Source organism: Nothobranchius furzeri, chromosome 5 (genome assembly GCF_043380555.1).
Source record: "Nothobranchius furzeri strain GRZ-AD chromosome 5, NfurGRZ-RIMD1, whole genome shotgun sequence".
Lineage (NCBI taxonomy): Eukaryota > Metazoa > Chordata > Actinopteri > Cyprinodontiformes > Nothobranchiidae > Nothobranchius > Nothobranchius furzeri.
The window spans coordinates 72821326-72844475 of NC_091745.1; the positions used below are offsets into that span (position 1 = coordinate 72821326).

Below are 23150 nucleotides of genomic sequence, written 5' to 3' on the forward strand. Positions count from 1 at the left end.
TCTGTCTTTTATTTGTACCTGATGCGTTTCGCTGCTGCGGAGCGCATGTTTCGTCCTCCGGTGATTTTACCTGACAGGTGCGGCCGGCGCCGAGCGCGCACTCCGCTGTTCTTGCGGTCGGTAGATCTTTTAGAACTGCAGTTCAAAGGTAACTCATGAGGTGAAAATATGAAGCCGGGTAGCAGTTTTTCTTTAGGATTGAGAGGAGATGCAGGAAGATAATAAACAGGACAGAAAAATAGTCAAATAAAAACAAGTTAGTTTTTGTACCTGGTGGTTGCAACAAACAGACACCATTGAAGGTAATCAGAAGTGAGGAACAGAACATGAAATAATTATTTTAATGTTTAGAGCAGCAGGAACACTTGAGAGGCTGCAGGTGCATCAGTGAGTTTGTGGCCGCTGCGCAGGGGGACGGGGGAGAGAGCCCCCCCATTCGTATTCTCCCATCTGTTTTGCCTTTAGTGAACTTTGGTTTGACGTCAGTATTTGCGTTGCAGTAACGTTTGATTTACAAATTAAGCAGTGGGTGTAGGAGAATATTTCATGTTCAGCCCGCATGGCGGTAGCAGTGATGGCTTGTTTTCTCTTTAAGAACCTGCTTTAGAGACTTAATAGAACAAAAACACTTGTTTTCCATTTGAAACGTTGGTCTTGAAATGTTTTTTTTTTCATGTTTGGTTTGGTGTATCAGGTAAATGGCGCACCATGTTTTATTAAAACAATTACAATTCAAATCCAGCTCTAGTTTAGAGAGCAACAAAAACAAAAACCATGCCCCAGCCCCCTCCTCTCTTGGCTCTACCTCTTGTTTTTGAGAGCCCTTGAGAGACTGGTGGTCCTTCAGTAGGGAGCTACAAGGAACAGAGGAGGAAATCTTTAGCTAGCAAACGGACTGCCTCCCAGGTTTTGTTGGATTTAAAAGTGCACCATCTAGGGGGTCTTTTGGAGGGCCCGATTCCCAGAAAAACATCCAACATGGACTCCAAACCAAGTCCAAGTAGCAGCAACAAGGCAGGATTTGGGATGCCTGTTGGGTGGTTGAGAGAAAGAAATACTGGTGTTTGTTTTCCTTAAGGGATGGCAGCTGCAGGATGTGATAAGGAGACCTTGAACCAGTGAGTTTGGGAATAAAACAGAGGAATGCTCACACCTGTGGCTCTGTGTGCGTGCGTGTGTGTGTGTGTGTGTGTGTGTGTGCGTGCGTGCGCGCGCGCGCGTGTGTGCGTGCGTGTGTGGGTGTGTGTGTGGGTGTGTGTGGGTGGTAGGGAGGAAGAGGTGGTCAACCCTTATCTGTTTTTATGCACCAGCTCACTGAGGAATTCTGTGAAAGGAGATTATTTACCGAGGGGTTTTAATTAGCAAGGTCAGTAGATGTGTGATGCATGTGGGAGACAACCACGGAAGGTCAGATATTGTGTGTATGTCCCTCCTATAATAAAATGTAGATAAAAACTTCTTTATTTTTCTCTTTCAGATGCACCAGAGAGTCCACAACTCACAAAGTCATCGACTCAGGCCATTTCAGTTGGACAGTCCTTCCCGTCAGAGGTGTGTTTGTGTGATTCCGACTGGAAATAAAGACTTCATAAAATTATTCACTCCTTCTTTGTTTTGTATCAGATCGGCAGCTGCATTTCGAAAAATGGTCACCCCCCGCCAAGAATCATCTGGTTCAAGAATGACGTTCCACTTCCCGAAATCAAAGACAAAAAAGAAAGTATGTCCTCTAGAAGGCAAAACCTGATTCTTTCTTTTTGGTACGTTTTCCACTAAAACGTCTTAACCTCTACTTTATCAGAGACCTACATGGTTCCCTCTGTGGTGAAGGAGTCCTCGGGCCTCATCACCATCAAGAGCATCCTATACATGCTTCCCACCAAGGCCGACAAAGACTCCAGGTTCCATTGCACCGTGGAGTACAAACTTCCAGAGCAGCAAATCAAACAGATGACGTCTAACGTCATAAAACTTGATCTGAACTGTGAGTGAGGGGTTCAGAATTAAGGAGGGTATTTCATTCTAAAAATCGCTAGATCTATGTTGCTGACTTTGCCTAAATTCACCCCTCTGGATTTATAACATTGTTATAAACAGCGTTTCACTTTACACCAAAGCAGGGGCGTGTCCAGGGAGTGGCCTGGGGTAGCACATGCCATCCTTGGAATCTGATTGGCCACCCCAGGCGCCAACACACTAATTTACCTTTAAAAAGGATTTTTGTTGTCCACAAAAGGCTTGGGGGTAAAACAAAAAAGTATAACCATTGGTGCCACCCATGCACAAAGTTGTGCCTCACCTAGGCCACCCCATTTTACAAGATCTGGACACGCCACTGCACCAAAGCTGATTTTTAAAAAGTCCGGATCCCTACCTGCTTCTGTTGCTGGTGGTGTTACTGGGTTCAGCTGCTGCTCTCACACCGCAATGAGAAGATCTCTGAGCGCCGACACTCATATAAATAAATAACGTAATTTTAACACACATAGTGGTACATCGGAGCTTTAATATCGTTAATAATTGTCTCACTTTACACTAAAGTGGACGGAGCGCAGTCTCCGTGGTGAAATACCCATCCATCAGGATTATCAATAACTTGTATGAACACATCACATCTATCCCTGTCCCTGTCTTCCTCGTGAAATAAATTAACGTTAATCTTACCCGATAAAAACATGTTCGCTGCAAATCTGAGGCCTGCTATTCCGCTTGATTGATTGATCGCTGCAGTTCATCTCCGTCCTCAGTCTCCATCAAAGTTATTAAAAAAAAACGAGTTGAGTTTACATCCTTGTCTCTTAGTGCAGCCGACCGCGCAGCAAGCTAAAACCATTTTACTGTCAAGTCAACTAAATAAAAGCGATAAAAGGCTACAAACTGGCTTGTTTTGACTACCTTCACTGGAGTTTCTACGGGTGTAAATGGCATTTTTGTCGTCCATGTTGGCGAAGGGGGCGGTCACATGAGTGGCGTGACGTCACGTGCAAAGGGTCAATAGCAGCCTGTGAAGGGGGGGAGGGGGGGGGGGGGCGTGGCCAGCCCCAGCTTGTTTTCTTAAAGTGACAGAGCCCTGAAACGTGTCATTATGGAAGATACTGTAAATGTCAAGAATAAAGCAGCTAAAATTGACATCTTTTATTGACAATAGGACTGTTATAATGTAAGGAAAAAAGTCATGTCTCCTTTAAAATGCTACAATGTTCATTGTCACATTTCTGTTGTTTTCCGTCTAGATCCATCTGAAAAAGCAATGTTTAGCATACAAAGCTCTTTTCCAATCAAAGAGGGCGACGATGTTATCATGAAGTGCGAGACCGACGGGAACCCTCAGCCGACAGAATTTGAATTTAAGAAAAATGTACGTAAACAAACGGTACCGACAAAAATGACTGCAAGGGGAAAATAAAACCAAGAATTTCTGGCTGTTGCATTAAATGTTGTTCTCTCTCGTTTTTCCTCATTCAGGACAAAGACATCGTGGGTACCGTCAACCTCCTGAAACTGAAATCTGTCAATCGTAGCGATTCAGGTGAATACATGTGTCACCCCTTGGACTTCGAGAATCTGGATGCGGATCTGAAAGCCTCGCTCCACCTTGATGTCAACTGTGAGTGAGCCACACACACACACACACACACACACACACACACACACACACACACACACACACACACACACACACACACACACACACACACACACACACACTGCAGATTTAAGTGAAGATGCATTAAAAACAATCAGCCCCATGGCTGCAGCTTCACCCTCGCAGTGAGCCATTCTTTCCAGATTCCATTTTTTAATAAATCATAAAATTAAAGGGGCTAGCGTGGAATTAGCTTTAATGGAATCCACTTGAATTTTTCACACTTCATCTGCTACCTTAATGCAATCCCAACGACACCGCCTAGTTTGATCTTATCACACACGTTAGGAGGTGGTAGCTTTGTAAAAGGCTTAACTTAGGCTTCTAAATAGGAATAACATCAGAGTATAACAGCTTTGATGTTAAAAAGACATTAAATAAATACATTTTTTAACTGTATGCTGGAAATTTGAGATGCGTATATTATGGATATTTTCAAAAAAGGGTATTTTTTTAAGCTGTGCATGCTCCTCCTCCAGCCACATTTGTTAGCCGCTGTTTGTTTTCTGTTTCTCAGACATTGACCCCATGAACGTGACCCCTAAGGAGCCTCAAGTCGTCATGCTTGACGGCAAGGTGGCATGGCAGTGTAAGACCAAGGCATCTAAAAGCCATACTGTCCAATGGAAAAAGGTAAGTCATGTTCCTCACAAGTTTTCCAAGTTAGTTTGCTTTTTTCCACATGGATCTTGAACTGTCTGTGTTTTGTCAACAGTTCTGAGGACTTTTGCCTCGTCTCAACACAATTTTCTAATTGTATTATGACAATCACACAAATGCAATGGCCTGATGATAGTCTGCAGGATGAAAACACGATGCATCCAGCTTTAGGAATACTGTCATTTAAATCATCTTGATTTTTTGAGTTATTTTTTTGTTTGGTAAATAATTCCCTGCGCTCTTATTGTGAAAGCGTTTCAAAGGATGTTGTGTCTCAGTTTTCTAAAATTCATACTGCTGAGACCTCAGACATCACGTTAAAAGATGCCCCATGAACTGGCACTGCCTATTGGTGCTGGCGTAGCTTTGGGCTGCCATCTTGGATGGGTTCCTGTTTGCCCCCAGTGCACGCTGGACCTTATTTCTACTGAGGATGGTGCTTACCCAACTAAAAACACATTTTATTATGCTTTTTCACAAAATCAGACATATAGTATGTCATAATATTTAAAATATAAACATAATTAAATTCAATCAAAATATAAAGTCCCAACAGGTAGACTAGAAAAGTCTAAAGTAATCCCACCTGATCTGTTTTCAATAGTACGCTGGCTATTGCAACCATAGGCTGCACAAAATGAGGGCATAGTTGCTCACCCTGCATTGACTCCAGTTGGGTTTGGAAAGTGAGGAACCCTCCCAATATGGCGGCGACACGGTTGCACTCTCCAAATTTGAGCAAACATTCTTAGCTCAAAGCTCCAAGTGCACATAAAGACTGACAGCAACAGCCTGCAGACAAGAAGAGACGAGACTGATTGATTTTTCCACTCCGTGAAACACAGAGTAGCATTTTTTTTCTCTTACTGCAACCCCCAACTGGATTTAGTGTTGTGCCATTCCTTAAGGGCTTGTCTGGATGTCCCTGCAGCTCTTATTATCTCAGGCCTCAAAGGACCGAGAATAAATCAAATGTGTCTGTTGATAAGCTGCATGCCACGGACTCCCGGTTTGACACTTCTTTTGGGCCAGCGGAGTCATTTCCGGGTCACAGTAACGTTAGTGTTCACCATGGCATTTGCATCGAGGATAACAATCAGCAATGTACACACGGGCAAATCTAAGCCACATTCAGCCACCACGGTCAAATAAGGACAAAGGTTTGTCTGATAGCATTGTTAGCATTTCTTCAACACTGTGCTAACTTTGGCTAGCAAAGAGGTAGCATGTCTCATAATTTAGCAAGCCAAAGCAGAAGCTTGTTAACTCATAATGAATCGAGGTGGACACATGCTATTTAAAACCTTTGTCTTTATTTGAACGTGGCGTCTTAAAAAGACAGTGTGTGGTTTTGACCATTAATCTCTGGAAATATTCATGAAAATGTTGAAAATGAATTAAACGATGCCCAATTATTGAAAAATAATGGCAGCTTCGTAACATTCAACCATCAAAATTGGGTCTAAAATACATGGGAGCAGGTCTCGGTCCCTGGATGACGCCATATCAGGCGCCGTGTTTCCTTCTACGGGAGCCCGTGAGGACAGTACGCATTTACTGATTTGTAACAAGCGGTTACAACACTTTCACCATTCATAAACGTCGTCGTTTTAGACATTTACCTCTTTGCTCGTGATGAAAGGGAGTCTGACGTGCTTGTCATTTTGCTGGAGGTCGAACAATCTCACAAAGTACTTGTTTGAAAATTGCGCACTCAGGGATTTTTTTACCCTAATTGCCATCCATTGGTAAGGCCTTACACTAGCACAAGAATACTGCTTGCATGCAATGATTTTGTTATATACTGCCCCCTAATGCCAGGAAAAATTCACACAGTCACTTTTTTTATGGCCTGCATTATCCTGTTGACCATGGTCCTTGGCAGGTCCACTAATGATCATTCAAAAAATGCAAAGGAGAATACAAACATTTCTGCAACCTGGAAGTGATTCAGCTGGCTAAAAAAATCATGAAGCATCAAACGGGGGGTTCGTGGCAAGATGTCGGTGTTTTCAGTTGCACACTGACATTTTAGCATACCCTCTTTAGTGGAAAAATAAGTATGCGGCTGCTTAAACCCTTTTCTCATTTTTGCATTTAGAAATTATTGGTGATGCTCATTGTGATGGGCTCCCTCTGAAGGCTGACCTTGGTGCATGTAGAACTGTGTGGACGGGAAGAGAGCAACACGGACATGCACTTTCCTTCTTTGATTCTCTAATGAGGCGCAAACTATGTTTAATTACAAAATGTTTAAGTTGTCAAGCAGCTATTTTGAATTAATTCATTTGCAGCTGACTAAAGGTGACCTAGATGATAAAATAAAAGAATAAATACTAGTTTTTATGTAATTATTGGCTTTGGGACACACATTAAAACATCCTTTATTATATAAAGCCTTCTGTATGGTTGGTGTATATTTCTACTCCTCCAGTTGTTATGAGTGCCGTGTCAGGCCTGTTGTTGCGGCTTGTTCATCTTTTGTTGTGTCTCCTGGGTGTGATAGAAGCTGGAAAGAGAATGTGTTGTTCTTAGGTAGAGAGATTCCTATGAGAAGAGCTGAAGAAGGATTGCAAGAGGAAAGTTTATCATTGAGGATGATCTGCTATCGCAGGGCTGTCGAACAGCGTGTGTGAAGATTCCTCTTCTGCTTTCCCAGCACACCCGCACGCCTTCTGTAGAAATCCACCGCGCTCGCAATTTCAAACACAAAGAAAAAAAGAGAAGGGAATGAGAAACGGATGATACTGTGAGTCCAGCTGGTTTTATTGCACGGTGTCTGTGTTCCTCCAGGGCTCTGAGGTCCTCTCACAAGATGGCACTCTATCAATAGAACCTGTTACCTACGATAAAGCTGGAGAGTACGTGTGTGTCGGAGCTGTTCCAACTGTGCCAGGTCTCTCAGCTGTGGCTCGTGTCAACCTCACTGTAAAAGGTAACACACTCACTAGACTTAGGCCCTGTCCACGCGTAGCCGGGGATCTGCCAAAACGTAGATATTTTTCTACGTTTTGGCCTGTCATCCACACGAAAACTGAGTTTTTTCACACGAAAACTGATCTTTTTAAAAACTCCGGCCAAAGTGAAGATCTGCGTTTTCTCCGTTTTGGGTGTCTGCGTGTGGGCAGACAAAACCGGAGTTTTAAGGTCCGCAACGTCACTTTCCGCGACAAAAAAATGCTGACATCACGTGTGCGACCTGTGTTTACACTAGCCGGCATCATGGAAGCCCTCAGAGCTGCGCTCTGTCACTACCCGATCCATCAACTGTCCAAGCGCTTTTTGCTTGTTTGCTTTTGCAAGCAGAATTATTGCTCCTTGCGGAAGACCACAGACGAAGGACGAGGTTAAGAACGGGGGAAGTACTGCCGCCTACAGGTCTGGCATGTCCTTAACAACGTATTTATCTAGGTACGTGTGGACAGAGTTATTTTTTAAAATGCGGTGGTGTGGATGCAAGTTTTTGGAGGGGCGGATATTCATTTAAAAAAAAAACGGCTACGTGTGGACTAGGCCTCATATACATTCAGAAAACCCTACAGAGTCTGTCTCAGGAAACCTCAAAAAAGACAGGGAGGAGTCACAAAAGTGTTGCAGATTATTAGTAAACATGCAATGCAAGAAGTCTTTTTCAAGAAAGTTTAAAAAATATGAATTTTTAAACATTTTATCTTATTTTTTTGTCTAAAATATCTATCTAGAAAAATAGTAATAAATAAAGGTGCAATATGTACTGCAGCATTTCTAATCTGACTATGGCTGGCAGAAAACTCAAGAGTTGTTTAAAGAACCGATTTGTTAGTTCTTGTATTCCTAAGAAGCCATGGCACATTTTTGTTTGACTCTAATATTGGGTAAAAAAGGCTAGAGGCTAATGTTGAGCTAACGTTAAGTTAACAAACTTAACGGTGAATTAGAAGCAAATACTTGGTTCTAAATATATCTCAATCTGCTTTTTCGATCACCAAAAACTCAATTTTACAGTGAAATGTATGTGTGAAGTGAATAATGAGTCAATTGTGGCATTTAACTTCTTTTAATGAGTCAAAGTACAACAGCAAGCTAACAGCTAATCGGAAGACAACCACACTTTAATGCTGGAGGTGTATTACCATAATAAGTGTAGTAAGTGCTCCCTACCGTATAACACACAAGAACGCTAGCACCAATTACGTCCCTAATGTGTATGACTCGTCTTTACTTATTATCTAGAATATTCTGGCGCTGATCTGTAACTGGAAATAGCCATGAAACTAAGAACAGGAGTGAGCGAGAGATTGCAGTAACCAAATTTGACCACAAGATGTCAGGTTTTACTAAATTCCTACATGTTGCACCTTTAAAATAAGATAAATATTCTTTAATATTATTCAGATGCTCTTGTTTTGAATTTTTAAAAAATCTGCCATTGGGATTAGCAAAAGTTGCTAATCTACAATTCTTAAAATTAGCAAAATAATCTGTTAGATCTGTTAGATCTGTTAGATTTAGCTATTTTTAAAAATTTGAGCCTAGCAACTTTTGCTAACCCCATTGGCAGATGTTTTTAACTCAAAACAACAACATTTGGATTATGTTTAAGAATATTTACGTTATTTAAAGTAATGCTATTTTTCTACATAAGGATTATTTTCTTTTTAGACAAAAAATAAGAAAAAAAATGTCTAAAAATTAGGCTTTTTTATTTTCTTGAAAATCTGTTTTTGCAGAACTAAACGCCTTTTTTCATTGAAATAAAGAAAAGGGCTGTTTTGAAGGCAAAGGGTCACACAAATATTGAGTTAATTTAGATTTCTATTTAGTGCAGTCACTGCTTTTTGTTGGCTGATATAAGTAAATGATTCGCACTTCCTTTTCTGAACGCATTCTTTGTGTGCAGCCTAAGACTTTTGCAGTCCTGTATACATTTAACAACAATCGAGAGTCGAGCGGTGAGATTTTAAAACACCTGCTGCATTAATTGAGCCTTCTGTAAAGATATTTTTAGATAATCTTCTTGACAGATCACAGCTGGTATCATCACAGCTGCCTGACTTGGAAATAAAAGAAGTTTTTCAGCTCTCTGCAGGTCTGAATCTCCACTAGAAAACATTTGGTGTCTTCAGGAAATAAAAAAAAGTTAGTTAAAGCAGACATGGTAAAGCAGCTGCTATTCTGATTCTTCAAAACTAACATCTAACTTTATTAGATCTTCGCTGTCAGGGACGTTCTATGGTGTGAGCAGAGAGCACGCTTCTGCATGATCGGAACACAAAGACAATGTCAGCGGTAGAGAGGTCAGAGTATTGTTGTAGTTACAGGAAGTAATTTGGTAGCAGCTTCGAGGGAATATTGCTTCATTCCGTTGATTCATTCCATAAGGACACGATGAGATTTTCCAATATTTTATTTTTTTACGTTCTCTTTCCAGGAAAGCCAGTGATTGAACCTGCGTCTGCTGGAGAGGTGATGAAGGAGGGAGACACTGTGACCCTGAAGTGCACGGCTTACGGTCATCCCGCGCCTCAGTTCACCTGGACGCCCTCAGGGAAGCAGGTACAGAAAAAAGCAGTTTAACTTTAAGCTGTGTTAGTATTTTATCAACATTTCGTCCCACGTGTTCATGCCTGACTCCGCTGAAACTTCTAATAGGCTGTACAGAAACTCCCCAGCGGCGCAGCGCTAAAGAACCGTGCATAAAGAATTCAGATTCATTATTAATACGTTTCATAAAATGATGAAATATAGTAAAAATTTGATCATATTAGAAGAAAATCGCGATGAAGAAAATATCAAAGTTTTTTTTTTTAAATCACCACTTTTTGTAATGGTCATTCATAAAAGCAGAAGCTGAAAGCAATGATTGTAAAGCAAGAAACCACTTTTATTATTATTATTATTATTATTATTATTATTATTATTATTATTATTATTATTGAAACAGTCTGTCACTCTGAGTTTAATATGCAGGCTGAATATAGTCTTCTACCCCTACTTACCGCATCAGGCACCGATATAAAATACTGCAGATGATGAAATGCTCGAGTTACAAAAGCTAGTTAAATCTACGTCACACTGAAAGTTAACGTTCATGAACTCACCCATCTTGGCTCGCGACGGGGAAGGCTGTTGTTGGTTTAGCATCCAGGAAAGCAGAGAACGTCTCAGCTAGTAGAGGTTAACAGTTAGCATTAGCAACTCCACCATGCGGCAGAACTCCTCCAGGCTTATGTTATTTGGGGAGATAAAACATGAGCGTTGCAAAGCAAATCGAGTCAGTGGTAGAGTTATGTTGCTGTTATCCAATCAGAGGTGAGACGTCTAAAAAATCAGGAAATAAAACTAAATCTTGTCGTGCTCCAGCTACAGCCATAGATATTGTTTGTACTAGAGACCCCTCCAGATGTGTTGATACATGTCTTTTGTGTGAAATCTCATGCCTTCTCTCACGCTTCCTTTCAGTCCGTCACGGTGGAAGGTAACAAGGTGGTGAGCACCGTGACCCTAGAAGCTACGAACGACGTTATGCAGAAAGGGGTGACCTGCGAGGTCGCCAACGAGTACGGGAAAGATAGCATGCCCTTCCCTGTAGCTCTCAAACGAGGTCAGTATGAAGCTCTGCTTTCTCACTTTTCTACCCGCTGAAATGATAATTCCGATCTTTTAAAGTAAAAACCATTTGTTCCTTCTAAAGTCACGCGTTTAAACTCACCATTAATTCATTCAACCTTCAGGTTTTCTCCTATGACACGCTCGTGTAGCTAATGCTATTCTAAGCTGTTTGTACTGAACGACTAACAGCTGCCCGCGGCATAACGACAGTTTTCTACTCTTCGTAAACTCGACCTTTTCCTTTTGCGTCTTCTCCTCCTTCTCTTTCAGACGCTGGCGGCTCAGCTGAAGGTAGAGCCTCCTCCTTCCTCCTCCTCCTCTCCTCCCTTCTTCTCTCAGGACTCTTTGTTGTACAGACCCTGTAATTTAGAAACTTCCCATCCATCCATCTCCTCTCCCCCAGCTCCTCCATCTTTTTTCTCACACACCTATACAAACACACACACACACATTCATAACACACACGACACACCTTCCTCTGCCATACTGTAATCTTGTATATTTCCCCTCTTGCTACCAGACACTGTGGATATTGTATATTGTTATTCTTCTTCTCTTGCCACCTTTGTATGATGTCTGTCCTATATTTTGTGGATGCTGATACATTTTCTGTGGCCCCTTTGGGGACAATAAAGGATTTTATTCTCTTCTATTCCTTCCATTCCTTTCTTCGTTTCTTGACTGTGTGTTTCTAGTCATCCCTTCTTCCTAACTGCGTGCTCTTTACGTGTCCAACATTCCCACTTTCCGGGTGCTGTGTGTAGGTAGTGGCTCTGTCTCAGTGGTGTGTGTGTGTTGTTGCTTTGCTTTGCTACGGGACTGAGAAACTCTCTTTCTTTCAAAGTGCTGCTCTCTGGAAACCCTGTGCTAAAGTCAGGTCTGTATGGCTAACCCTATGGGCGTGTCCTGTAAATGGTGTTCGTCTACAACTGTAAGATACTGTGTGTGTATTTATGTCTGCCTACACACACAGGTGAATGTGTCATGTTTTCTTGTACCTGTGGCTTGTTTTACTGTAGTTGAGAGGACGTGTTATTACGGCGCTCATTAAATGAGACAAATTACTATTTTTTTTTAGCATCACTTTATAAAATTATGTTAAAAAATAATCAAAAACATAGATTTTTTTTGTTGGTTGCAGGTAAGAAAAAAAAGATTCATTTGTTATTTTCACAATACAAAACAATATAAAACATATCGTCTCAGCCGTTGTGTCATCTTAAAAAGTCAGTTGGATACAGCGGACTGGTTTAATGGTTCAGATGAAGGCAACTGGACTTCTTTGGTTTCCTGAAGACGTTTTGCTTCTCATCCGAGGAGCTTTGTCCAATCTGACTGTAAAATTGGAGGGTCAAGCTTATAAGCTGTAGCTGTCTATTGTTTTTTAACGAGTAGAAACTACTCTGAGTACCCCTCCTGTCTACCCCTGATGAGTCGTTAGCTTCTATTGAGAGAGGGAGTCGATGATTAGACGCAGGAAGGTGTGACCTTGACTGAAACTGCTTAAGCTGCATTATAGTTACTGGAAAGGTGAAATCTAAGCCCACCTCCGCTATTTAATGGGACATTATGGAAGTATGACAGTCAAAACATGTATAGAAATAATAAATGTCTTCTTCATACATTCTCCTGCAATGCCCTGGTCCTGTAGAATGAGCCCTGGCATTTTTACTGTGATTGCCTGTTTTTCTGTAAAATCACAGAAAAAGAGAGATGCTCGGGTCGAGCAGGCTGCTTCATGCGCGTTCACGCTCAGGCATCGCCCGTAGCATTTGCTATCCGTAGCTTTAGCAGCAGAGAGAGAGGCAGTGCCACTTTGTCGCTGTTCCTAACGCCTAGTGACAAACCTAGCTACATTTCTGAGGACGCCTAGCTACTTTCTGTAGAACTTTCTTCTAGATATTTCCTGCAAATTAACAACAAAATAGCCATTTTCGCTTCGAACCGTTCTTTGGTTTGACGTTGTTTCAGCTGTCATCAAGGATATAAAAGTTACAGATGCTATGAATGTTACTAGAGTGTAGCTCACCTTGTAAGATGTCTGACTTTCATGCAGAAGACCTGGGTTTGATTCTGGATGTGAACATAGTTTATTTAGAGTTTCTTTTTTTACGTTAATGGTATATTTTTTCACAGTAAGATGCCCAAATTTTTATTTGAGACTCGCCGAACGGCATTGAATTCACAGATAAAAAAGATGTGGGTTCAACTTTCATTTTGGAACAATTTTTCAAGCAAGGGAAGGGAATGATCTGAGCATGCAGGAGGACTGACCCATCTTAAACCTTTGTCGGCTGTGCTGAAGAGAAAGGTACAGAACCACATTATTTAATTAATTAGCTGCGCGTTCTCCTGTCCTCCAGACCACACACACACACACGGGACTGTCTCAGCTGTTATTTTCATTAAGGAGTGTGCACGTACAGCATGCACGCCTCGTGCACGAGCCTACTATTGAAGCTGCCACTGCGCTTTTGGCCTGAGGGGGCAATCACGAGCATAACAATTCAAAAGTCAGTAAAAACCCTTTAATGTAGGTTAACCTAAACTTCTGCTGAAGCGAAATATCTTCAAGTAACCAAAGAAGTCTAGTTGTCTTCATTTGAACGCTTTTGGATTACCATGGCCTGGATGACTGAGAACCTTCGCCAGCATACATTTGAATTAATGATCCGCCATCAACTTTTAATATTAAAATATGTTTTGGTGAGTGAGATCTAAATACCAACTTTTATTATCCCATTTGATTAGTTTGATTTAGGTTAAAGCCACTCTCTTTTTCTTTTTTAAATAAAAAAGAAGCTTGTGAAGTAAATTTAATCTTGAAATAAGCTTTATAAAAACACTTTTTCATCAGTACAATATTTTCCGTAGAATAATCTGTTTTTGCAAAATGCCAAAAAACGTTTGATTTTAGTGGATTGGTGAAAAATGGACCCAACTTAGTTTAGCTTAGTGAAAAAACTTTCTGAGATGTTTTTATTTTGTTTGCAAAAATTATTTTCAGCTCATTTGAGTTTTTGTTTTCCATAAACTAAAGACACAACATAATGTAATCCTCATAATTTAGAGACGTAAAACTTTCCAAAGTCTTGTATTTGCCGTGAGGTTGCTAGGCAACCAGATGTGATCCATAGAAACGGTCCATCAACAAAAACCGTCAGTAAGAGGAAACGTTTTATTACCTTTTAAAGAGAAGCGTAGAAAAGAAAGAATGATCTGAATTTAGAGTTTTAGCATCATGTCCTCACAGTTACGGTGACACAAGCGTAGGTGGGTGGGTGGGTGAGTATGTCCCGTGTTGTTTTCCGACTCTGTTGTTACCTGTGAGGAAACAGGCCCTCTTATTGGGTCCCATCACATCTCAGTCATAGCATTCAGAAGTTAGACTAACCCCACATCCTGACCCCTTCCCCTTATTATCTCCACCCCCCCCATCCTTCCATCCATTAACACTTTTCACCTGAATCACACCCACCCCCTACCTTTTACTTTCAATCCACCCCCAAATGACATCACCCACCTCCTCCTCCTCCTCCTCTGCTTTTTCCACCTCACTAATCAAACTCCCCTCACGGTGTCTCCCCTCCCTTTGCAAATAAAAAAAATCCCTCCTCCTCATTCCATCCCCTCCGCCTTCTCCACTTTGATCAAACCTCCATTCCTTCGCCCCACCTTCAAAAACTACTGTCCCACCAACCCTCCACCCTACCATCCTCCCCTCCACCCTTCCCTCCATGTGTCCTTGGTTGCGGTGATGTAGCTGAGAGTCAGCAGGGAGGCTCCAGCGCGGTGGTGATAGCCGTGGTGGTGTGTGTTCTGCTGCTCCTGCTGCTGGTGGCCCTCATCTTCTTCCTGAGTAAGAAAAGCAAGCTACCCTGTGGCAAGAAGGACAAGAAGGAAGTGTGAGTAACGGGGAGCGAAGGGCAAATGGGATAAAAATATTTTAAAGCCAGCATCTCACTGGGCAACTGGACCGTTGGCAACAAAAAAACTCAAAACTTTTGTGAAACTTCTCAATTTCTAACTGATAGGAAATTTTAACATTTAAGATAATTTCACCTCAAACTCATCAGAATGCTTGCAGGCAGCTGGGACGGTTTTCTGTTTCATTTTTGTGAGTCTAAAAGTGCTAGCCTAGAAATCTAGACAAACCGTAGCAGCGGTAAAACGATTCAGCCCTGCAGGTAGCAGGTCGACTGTTGGCTCGGCTAAGTTCGGGCTGATGCAATCGCAGCGCTCGATGTTTGCAGAGAGACGTTGGGTGGGCTTAACACCATTACTGCAGAGCGTTTGTTTCACGATGATGGAAAAGCTGCGACAGAGCAAACCCACAAAGATGGTAGCTTTTTTACGGCTTTGGTATCAACATTGGATGATGTAGACGTGGGCGTTTCTTTGAGACATAAGCAGATCGAGGTACTTAGGTCCTTTATTTTGAAAAAGGATGATGTATGGCAGACTGTTTTCAGTTGCCATGAACACATCACCTTTTTCGTTGCTCTGATTGGTCCTGGCGCTGTCCAGTTGCGTGCAGAGACTATGACTAAGCTCTGTCTATGGGTCATGGCCAGACTATTTACACATTCAGGCGAGACAGATTTATTAATATAGCACATTTAATAGACAAAAGCAATTAAATGTGCATAGGATGGCTTGCCAGGCTACAAAAGTGCATGGACAGGTTTAGGTCAAATTAAGACACTTTCAAGGCAGGTTTTTGACTAAAATGCTGCAAAAAAACAACAACTCAGCTTTTTAAAAAAAACTTTTTACATTCTGTATTTTCCAAACTAGTCATCAACAGTCGTAGCCCGGTGAGAAACTGGCTTAAGATCCAGCGAAGAGATTCTTGATGAATCTGTGACTTTTTTTTGTTTTGTTTCCTTCATTAACGTTTCAACCTGTGGTTCTGTTCAGGGACAAGACCGAGGTGAACAACGACATCGTGGTGGAGATGAAATCTGCAAAGACCACTGAACAGTCCGAACTTCTCATCAAAAACACGTCCAAGGAACAGGTTAGGCCAGCGGGAACTGGGAGGTCAGGGGTCAGAGTTGGGAGTTTGGCTGAGCAAACTCCAAGGGTCTAAGTTAACAACAAACAGCTGAATGAGCAGAAGATATCTCCACAAATATAAAACAAATTTAGCGACTTTTGATGTACCTGAAAGAGGTTCAAGAAGATTGTACTTGCTTTTAAAGAGCAGCGTCACTGAAAAAACATTTTTGCTCTTTTACACTTGAGCCCTTTTCAGATGGACATTCTGGAACATTTGTGGACAATTCAATCCGGTTTTTAACCAGAACTGTGTTTTCAGACACACCACTTTTGTACCGGAACTTGTCCTTTCGGCTGCGTTCACACAGCAGGGAAATTTCCAGATGTCTGACGGCGGCGGTGGGGGGGACGTATGTTAAGAAGAAGAAGAAGAAAATATCATTTCTATAGCGCCTCTCAAGATAAAAAATCACGAGGTGCTTAAGCATAATTCTGCGCACACGAAGATGCATAAGAGACCTGGATGATGAAGCTCAATGGTTAAAGGAATCACTGAAGCGGTGTGAAGCGCTCCGTCGCGCGTCTAGGCGGTACCGTAGGAGGCGAGCTGCCGTGGTTCGCCGCATGCTACAGCAGCGAGCTATCTAGGTGCGCACAGCGTCCCCCGGTCCCCTCCTCCTCCCCCTCCCCCTTGTCTGGAACTCTATCTCACCAGTCTGAAGCAGCCACCTTGTCCGTAACAAGTCCGGACCTGTTACTAGGGGCTTCGTCCGGATAAATTCCGGAACACGTTATCCGGACGTTTGTATTCAGACACAAACGTCTTACGGCCAGAGTCCGGAACATTTCCGTTTTTCATGGCCTGTCTGAAGGGGGCTTTGGTGTAGAAAATCCTGACATTCATGGACTCACCCATCTTGACTCGTGACGAGGGAGGTTGTTGTTGGTTTAGCACCCAGGAGAGAGCAGAGCTCATCTCGGCTAATAGAAGCTAATCGTTTGCATTAGGAACTCCACCACACAGCAGAACTCCTTCAGGCTTGTGTTATTTGTGGAGATAAAACATCAACGTTGTAGAGCAAAGAGGGTCAGTGGTGGAGTTGCATTGCTAGCCAATCAGAGGCAAGATGTCCAAATATCAGGAAATCAGACTCCAAATCCTGCCGTCTTCTTCCTCTTTCTCTGGCTAGCTTCTGTGTCCTCAAAGAGGCTCACTGGAGCTTTTTTTCTCTAGAATAAAACTCTCAAGGATTAATTCACTCCTACTGGAGACCATTGCAGGTGTGTTAAAAATATGAGTAAAGTTGAACTTTAACAGAGAATTTTGTCTCTCGAAAAAAGTGACGTGTCTTTGCTGTCACTACAATTAAAGTCAAGCTATAAATGTTCTCCTAAAAGCTTTCAGTCTTCATTCTGAAAAATGTGCACGCGCACCACACTATCACACGTAGCTGCCGGCCTTGCACTCGCCCCTTCTAGCAGTAATTTGAAATGCATTTCTCCAAATAGCTTGCCAAAGTTTGGCAAACCTGTCGAGCAGGAAACTGGCGACTGTCTGTGGGTAGCCCAACCTTCTCTTTCAGCACACGCCATCATTGAAAAGAGTCCTCTATTTCCCTCTTTGGATGCATTTCTCTTCTTATCGTACACTTAAGCTGTCTTTACAGGACCAGAGCGTTTGCAAAACGGGATTTGCCGCGGCTCCCTGGGGAGGATAAAGGTCGTTTATAAGATCAGACCGTGACGGTAATGTGGCGCAATTGTGGCAATTTTATAAAAGATTAGGTGATGGCGGCATAAAGGGGGTATGGGGGCGGTCTCTGCGCTGCCGCAGACTTCCGTTTGTCTTTGACATAACTTGCTTTTTATTGTGATTGAAGCCGTGATCGTTAAAGAGCAAGTTACCCCCCAAATAAACTTTTTTTGCTGATAAACTAAATAAACGAGTGTCTAATCGTGCTGCAGACACGTGTCGTCAATAATTTGACACTTCGGTGCATCTTAGTTAAAATTTAAATATTCTGCCTAAAACTGGCAGTGTTGTGCCGTTGTCAGGTAAAAACTCTGCACTGCATTCTAATTTAAATCTGCCACGCTATTGGCTAAGAGGTATGCTATGATGTAAACTGGTACGTTGTGATGTCACAATGCTGTTGTGAACCTGTGTGTGTGTGTATTTGTTAGCAGCTCCGCCCTCTCGGTCTGCCAGGCAACAGCATGTGTTGCATTTTTCAAACATTAAGTGGGAGTGGAGTTAGAATCTGATAGGGGGTGACTTGCTCTTTAAGTTTTTTTTAACAAGCAGCTCCTAAAGGTGTCTGTCCCCATCATTCCCTGTGCAGTCTCTGGTGATCTGAGCTTCAGCTCTTACAGAGAGGCTCGTGGAGCGCTGCGGCGCTCCAGTTTGCCATCTCAGCTGATTTTGTTCAAAAAGCAAACTTTATTGCCTGTGTTTACTTTCATTTTCAATAAATTTGCCAGCCGGAGCTCAGCAATAACTCCCCATGTCATCATGACATCTGCCTCTGTTGCGCCGGGGAGCATACGACAGACCATTACTGCAATATTACTACCAAGCGAGGCGGAACGAATGCCGCGAAATTCGCGCAACGCCATGCCGGCATGGCGCGTTCATTGCGGTAATATTACGCCGATTTGCCGGCATGGTCCGTCTTATAAAAGAGGCTTATGACACTTTTTTTGTTGTGACTTCAAGCCATTTAAAAAAAAAAACTCGGTGAGAACAGAGAGGTAGAACAAATGTAAAGTGCCCATGCGTACGACGTGAAACTAACCCGGGGCATAGGAAACCATTATCCAGCAGGTTTTAGAGGTATCCCTGCTCCAACACTGTTAGGTCACCTGTTCAACAGCTCATCAGGCTCTGCAGAAGCTGGTTAATCACCTGCAGATAAAAATCAGGTGTGTTGAAAAGTCACTCAAACTCCTTATGTGGCCAGAATATAGCACTTGCAACTTCAGAGTGGTGGGCTGCCACCTGTTGAACTTACAAAAAGTGAAGCTCACATTCCAGTGATGCAGTCTGCTTCCAGCATGTTTCCTGAATATTTTAGATCATGAACACAGCTGATTTATTTGATTTAGTGATGAACCGCTCCTGTAGACACTAATGAAGGCTGGGGAGACATTTCAGCTGTTAGATTAAGGTGTTAAAAAGACGAATGCACAGCGAGGAGATACGTTTCACTTTTGGCCCTACAAAACTGACACTAAGGAGTGCTAAAACAAGCCAAAACTGCCAAGAGTGCATTTAAAAATGAGCTTTGAGTCTTGTGTGAACTATTAAAAACAAAAGGTCAGTTTGTTGTTTGTTAGTGATTTTTATTACTAAAGATAAATCCCCTCATGCCTCTCATCTTTGTGTGTGTTCTCAGTGATGAAACCAGATGATGGACAGAACTCCGAAGGATGAAGGGAAGAGGAGGACAGCTACAAAGACAACAGGATTATTTTGGTGTTTTTCTACATGAGAGCGGTGGGGAGTGATTACTGTTGGTGGTTTTAGGACACGTGATGCTTAGCACTGGTTATGCTTGTTTTGTAACTTGGGTCAGACCAGATGGGTGGAGCTTCTCTTACTCCATCCACCTTGCGCTTTCTCAGGTTCAAAACCTAATTATTAAAGCAAAATCACTGGATGAGATGATCACAACTTCTTTTTCCCTTTTTTTTAAATTGCCAATCACATCTTCTGCAGAGTAGACCTGCACAGTGACTAGACTGAAACACGACTGGATTTCCTTCCTAATCTGTCCAAATTATAACACAAAATGAGAGAAATAGTTCACTTCTTGGTTTGTTTTGTATCATTCACATTTTCTCTGGATTGAAGTCTGCACTTAATCTCTTCTGTCTGCTGTTGGCGTTGGGGGTTCAACTGTAACAAGCTGTAATTGATTTATTTCAGAAAACACTCAAACACACTGTAAGATTAATTTTTCTCTGTTTTTATGTGTTAATCTGCCTTTTTCATGAATGTTTTTATTAATCACAATTAGTTTTCGACATAAACCAGCTGGATATTTAATCATCTGTAGAATTTTAAACCAGTTGTGAAACTACCAAAAAGCAAAACAAGCTTTTATTTTGTAATTTCTACCACGAATGTAAATTATGTCCGTTTTCTTGTTTTCTCTGTACATTTAACTGAGCAAACCTGCAGAGCGTTGCAGCTCTTTAGCTCTCTGGGTTTTCTCTGCAAGGTTGGAGTAAATCACAAACTAGTGTGTTTTCCATGAAATCAGACGTTCCTAGGCCTGCAGCCACAGATTCATGTTAGAAATAAACTCTGACAGAGTTTTGCGTTAGCGTGAATCAGAATTGTAGGTGTGGGTGTGTGTGTGTGTGTGTGTGGGGGGGGGGGGGGGTCGTTGTTGCGAGTGTTTGAGGTACTTTTTTTTTCTTTAAACTCTGAAAGATTTTAGATTGTCCCAGCGTTCTTTTTTTTCTTCATCTTTGTACGTAAACCACAACTTTCGTCCTTTTTCTGTCAGTTGACCAGAAACCAAAACCACTGGATAGCATGATCACGCGCCTGCTGTAGTCTGATGTAAATATTCTACACTGGAACGGTTTTCTTTTTTAAAAAAAAAGGCCACCTCAAACCTGCCTTTTTGCCATTTTTTATGCTTGTCTACTGATTCCACTCAGACTGATGGTGTCATGAAACTTTTTTGTTGCCATATTTCTGTAAAATGCTGTGGTATGAAAGTAGCTTTTTTTTAGGGAGGGGGTGTTATTTCTTAACTACTGAATTTTTTTTTCTTTCACTTGTTGGGAGAGGAGATTTTTTTTATATGAATTTAGGGTTTTTATTGTAAATGAGATATTCTCAGTGCTTTACTTTTCTCCTTTTTATTGTATACTGTATATTTTGTGGTACACTGTTTGTGACCCATGTGGTGTGTTGATGTATCATTTTATCTTGTCCAGCTGTGTAGAATTTATTATGAAAAGACCTCAAGAAAGCCAGTTACACCCCACTACTCTGTTTGTTTTTATTTCTGTTAAAACCTTTCATTGAATTAATATGTGAATTTGGAATGAGAATATGGTGCAAAAGTCCATTTATTTCATTAATTCAACTTTTCCTTACTTTCCACCGAACGCTAAAGTCTCGCAAAATGGCTGCAAAGTGTACTTTGCTGTAATTATAGTGGACGGGTTTGTTTCCACAGGCAACAAGGTGTCACGTCACATTTTGGACGTGTCCCAGAGGCAACAGGATGTGTCCGTTACATAAAACATACAAAGACTTTCAAAATAAAAGGCGTGTAGCAGTTTACTTGCTTAATTAGTGAAAATTGTCCACGGTTTCTTGTGAAAGCTCCAAAGCAGAGAAAAACAGAACAGAAATAAAACCACAGACCTTTTACGGGACATGTGGCCATCTTTGTCCTTCCTTGTTATCATGTGAACTTTGAAATCACGCGTGGTGTTGCAGTTCTCCCTTGATTTTGTGAGCTCGCAGGACCAGCTGAGTGGAACGCTTTCACTCCCGTTTGGCGTCTGAAGCGCTCCCAGTGGGAAGGGAGCTTGCTGGTAAAACGCCTCTGTTATGTTACTCACTGATTTTAAATGCTCATGAACCATTTGCAGGTGATTAGCTGATTAGAGTGTGCTGATAAAGGCTTTGGTTTCATTTCACCTTTTAAATTGATTAACTGAAAAAATGTTTGTTTGCACAATATTCAAATTTTTCATCGTAACTGAGAAAAGCATGTTTATTAAAACCCATTATTATTAGTGATGCACCGATATGAAATTTTTGGTTCGATACCGATATCCGATATTGAGATCACTGCCATGTCCGATAACTGATATTTGCCGATACCGATATGCTGACATTAATGTCTCTAAAATCAGCAGATTTTGTATAGAATGAAAATTATTAAAGCTGAATTTACATTATTATGTACACACACCACACACATGTATGGTGATGATTGGAGATGATTTCATTCACTGTCACATGACTAAACAATCACACATCACCCCCCTCACCCTCTGAAACAGGCAAACAAATGGTGACACAAAGGTTGATATTATCGGCCCATTTTTTTATCAGACCGATACTGATATTTAAAAAAATGACCAACACCGGCCGATACCGATAATGATGCCGATATATTGCCCACCCCTAATTATTATCTCTACAATATCTTCACAAGCCAGAAAACCAAACACCTGTGAGTGGTTTTAGTTTCACTTCCTACAAAACTAATTCTAAATTGATTCCCTTCATGCTCTAACTGTTAATGTCTTTGGTGTAACCAGTTCATGTAGATTTGATCCACATCGACTGATCTAATGATTTGTTCTGACAGAACCTGTAAATGAACAAATCCAACACTCTGCCTCGGGGATGCAATATCTCAGCTTATTTTACGATGCAGGTTTCTGTCATCTTGATGGCAATTCTGAAAAATTGCACCATCAATCATCAGCAAATGCATAAATCACCAAGAGTTTCCTGGATGATTCTTAACAGTAACAACCGTGCTTGTGATCAAATCCACCAGTAAATTATCAAACAAGATTAGTCAAATCAGTAACACTTCATAATAATTACATCTTATTTAGCCTTAATTACACATGAACAAACATTAAGTAACTACTAACAAATAACTAATTAACAATGACTCTTACTTAATAAACAATTAACCAATGCATTAATTAATGCTTTGTTTTTAATGATTAGTCCCCTGTAAAAGCTGTTTACTCATTTCTTATTCATATGTAACAAACCATTAACAAAGTACTTTTAAGCAACTGACTAACACATTAATTAATGCTTAACTTCTAATGACAAGTTTCATGTAAATGCTGTTTATTTATGGCTTATTCATACTTAACAAACCATGAACAAAGTTCTTATTAATCCATTTTTACTTTAACTGTTACCCAATTTAGATATGTCATAATGATTAGGAGGTAACTAATACGTGATTTACTAATTCTGCAATGCATTATTAATTAAGTGGATAGATAATAGCTAATTAAGCCTATTTTGAGACTCTTTCTGAAGTGAAGACTGTTTATGCTTAATTAAATATTTGTTGACATATTTATTCTTTCTGTGGACCTGGTGTCCCTACTGAAGACTATGACTTCAATGAAAAAATAATACATGACACTGGAATGAGGGAAATATCCTTTGTATTTACATTTTGTAAATCTGTATAACATACTGTATATATATATATATATATATATATATATATATATATAT

At 41.1% G+C, this 23150-nt stretch overlaps 1 protein-coding gene across 3 annotated transcripts in view; it reads left to right on the top strand.

The window, feature by feature from the left end:
• The window catches only part of bcam (basal cell adhesion molecule (Lutheran blood group)), an 81964-nt gene extending 61063 nt beyond the window's left edge, over positions 1-20901 (top strand). The window contains exons 4-17 of one of the 3 annotated variants that reach the window (XM_015950124.3): positions 1478-1551; positions 1624-1720; positions 1802-1984; positions 3234-3358; positions 3466-3607; positions 4164-4279; positions 7100-7241; positions 9717-9841; positions 10748-10889; positions 11168-11188; positions 11742-11774; positions 14661-14802; positions 15818-15917; positions 19294-20901. In XM_015950124.3, the coding sequence (XP_015805610.3) occupies positions 1478-1551; positions 1624-1720; positions 1802-1984; positions 3234-3358; positions 3466-3607; positions 4164-4279; positions 7100-7241; positions 9717-9841; positions 10748-10889; positions 11168-11188; positions 11742-11774; positions 14661-14802; positions 15818-15917; positions 19294-19296 (1445 nt within the window). In that variant the 3' untranslated portion in view covers positions 19297-20901. The remainder of the gene's footprint in view (positions 1-1477; positions 1552-1623; positions 1721-1801; positions 1985-3233; positions 3359-3465; positions 3608-4163; positions 4280-7099; positions 7242-9716; positions 9842-10747; positions 10890-11167; positions 11189-11741; positions 11775-14660; positions 14803-15817; positions 15918-19293) is intronic. The other 2 variants (XM_015950125.3, XM_015950126.3) reach the window with 2 other exon arrangements.
• Positions 20902-23150: the final 2249 nt, after the last annotated feature.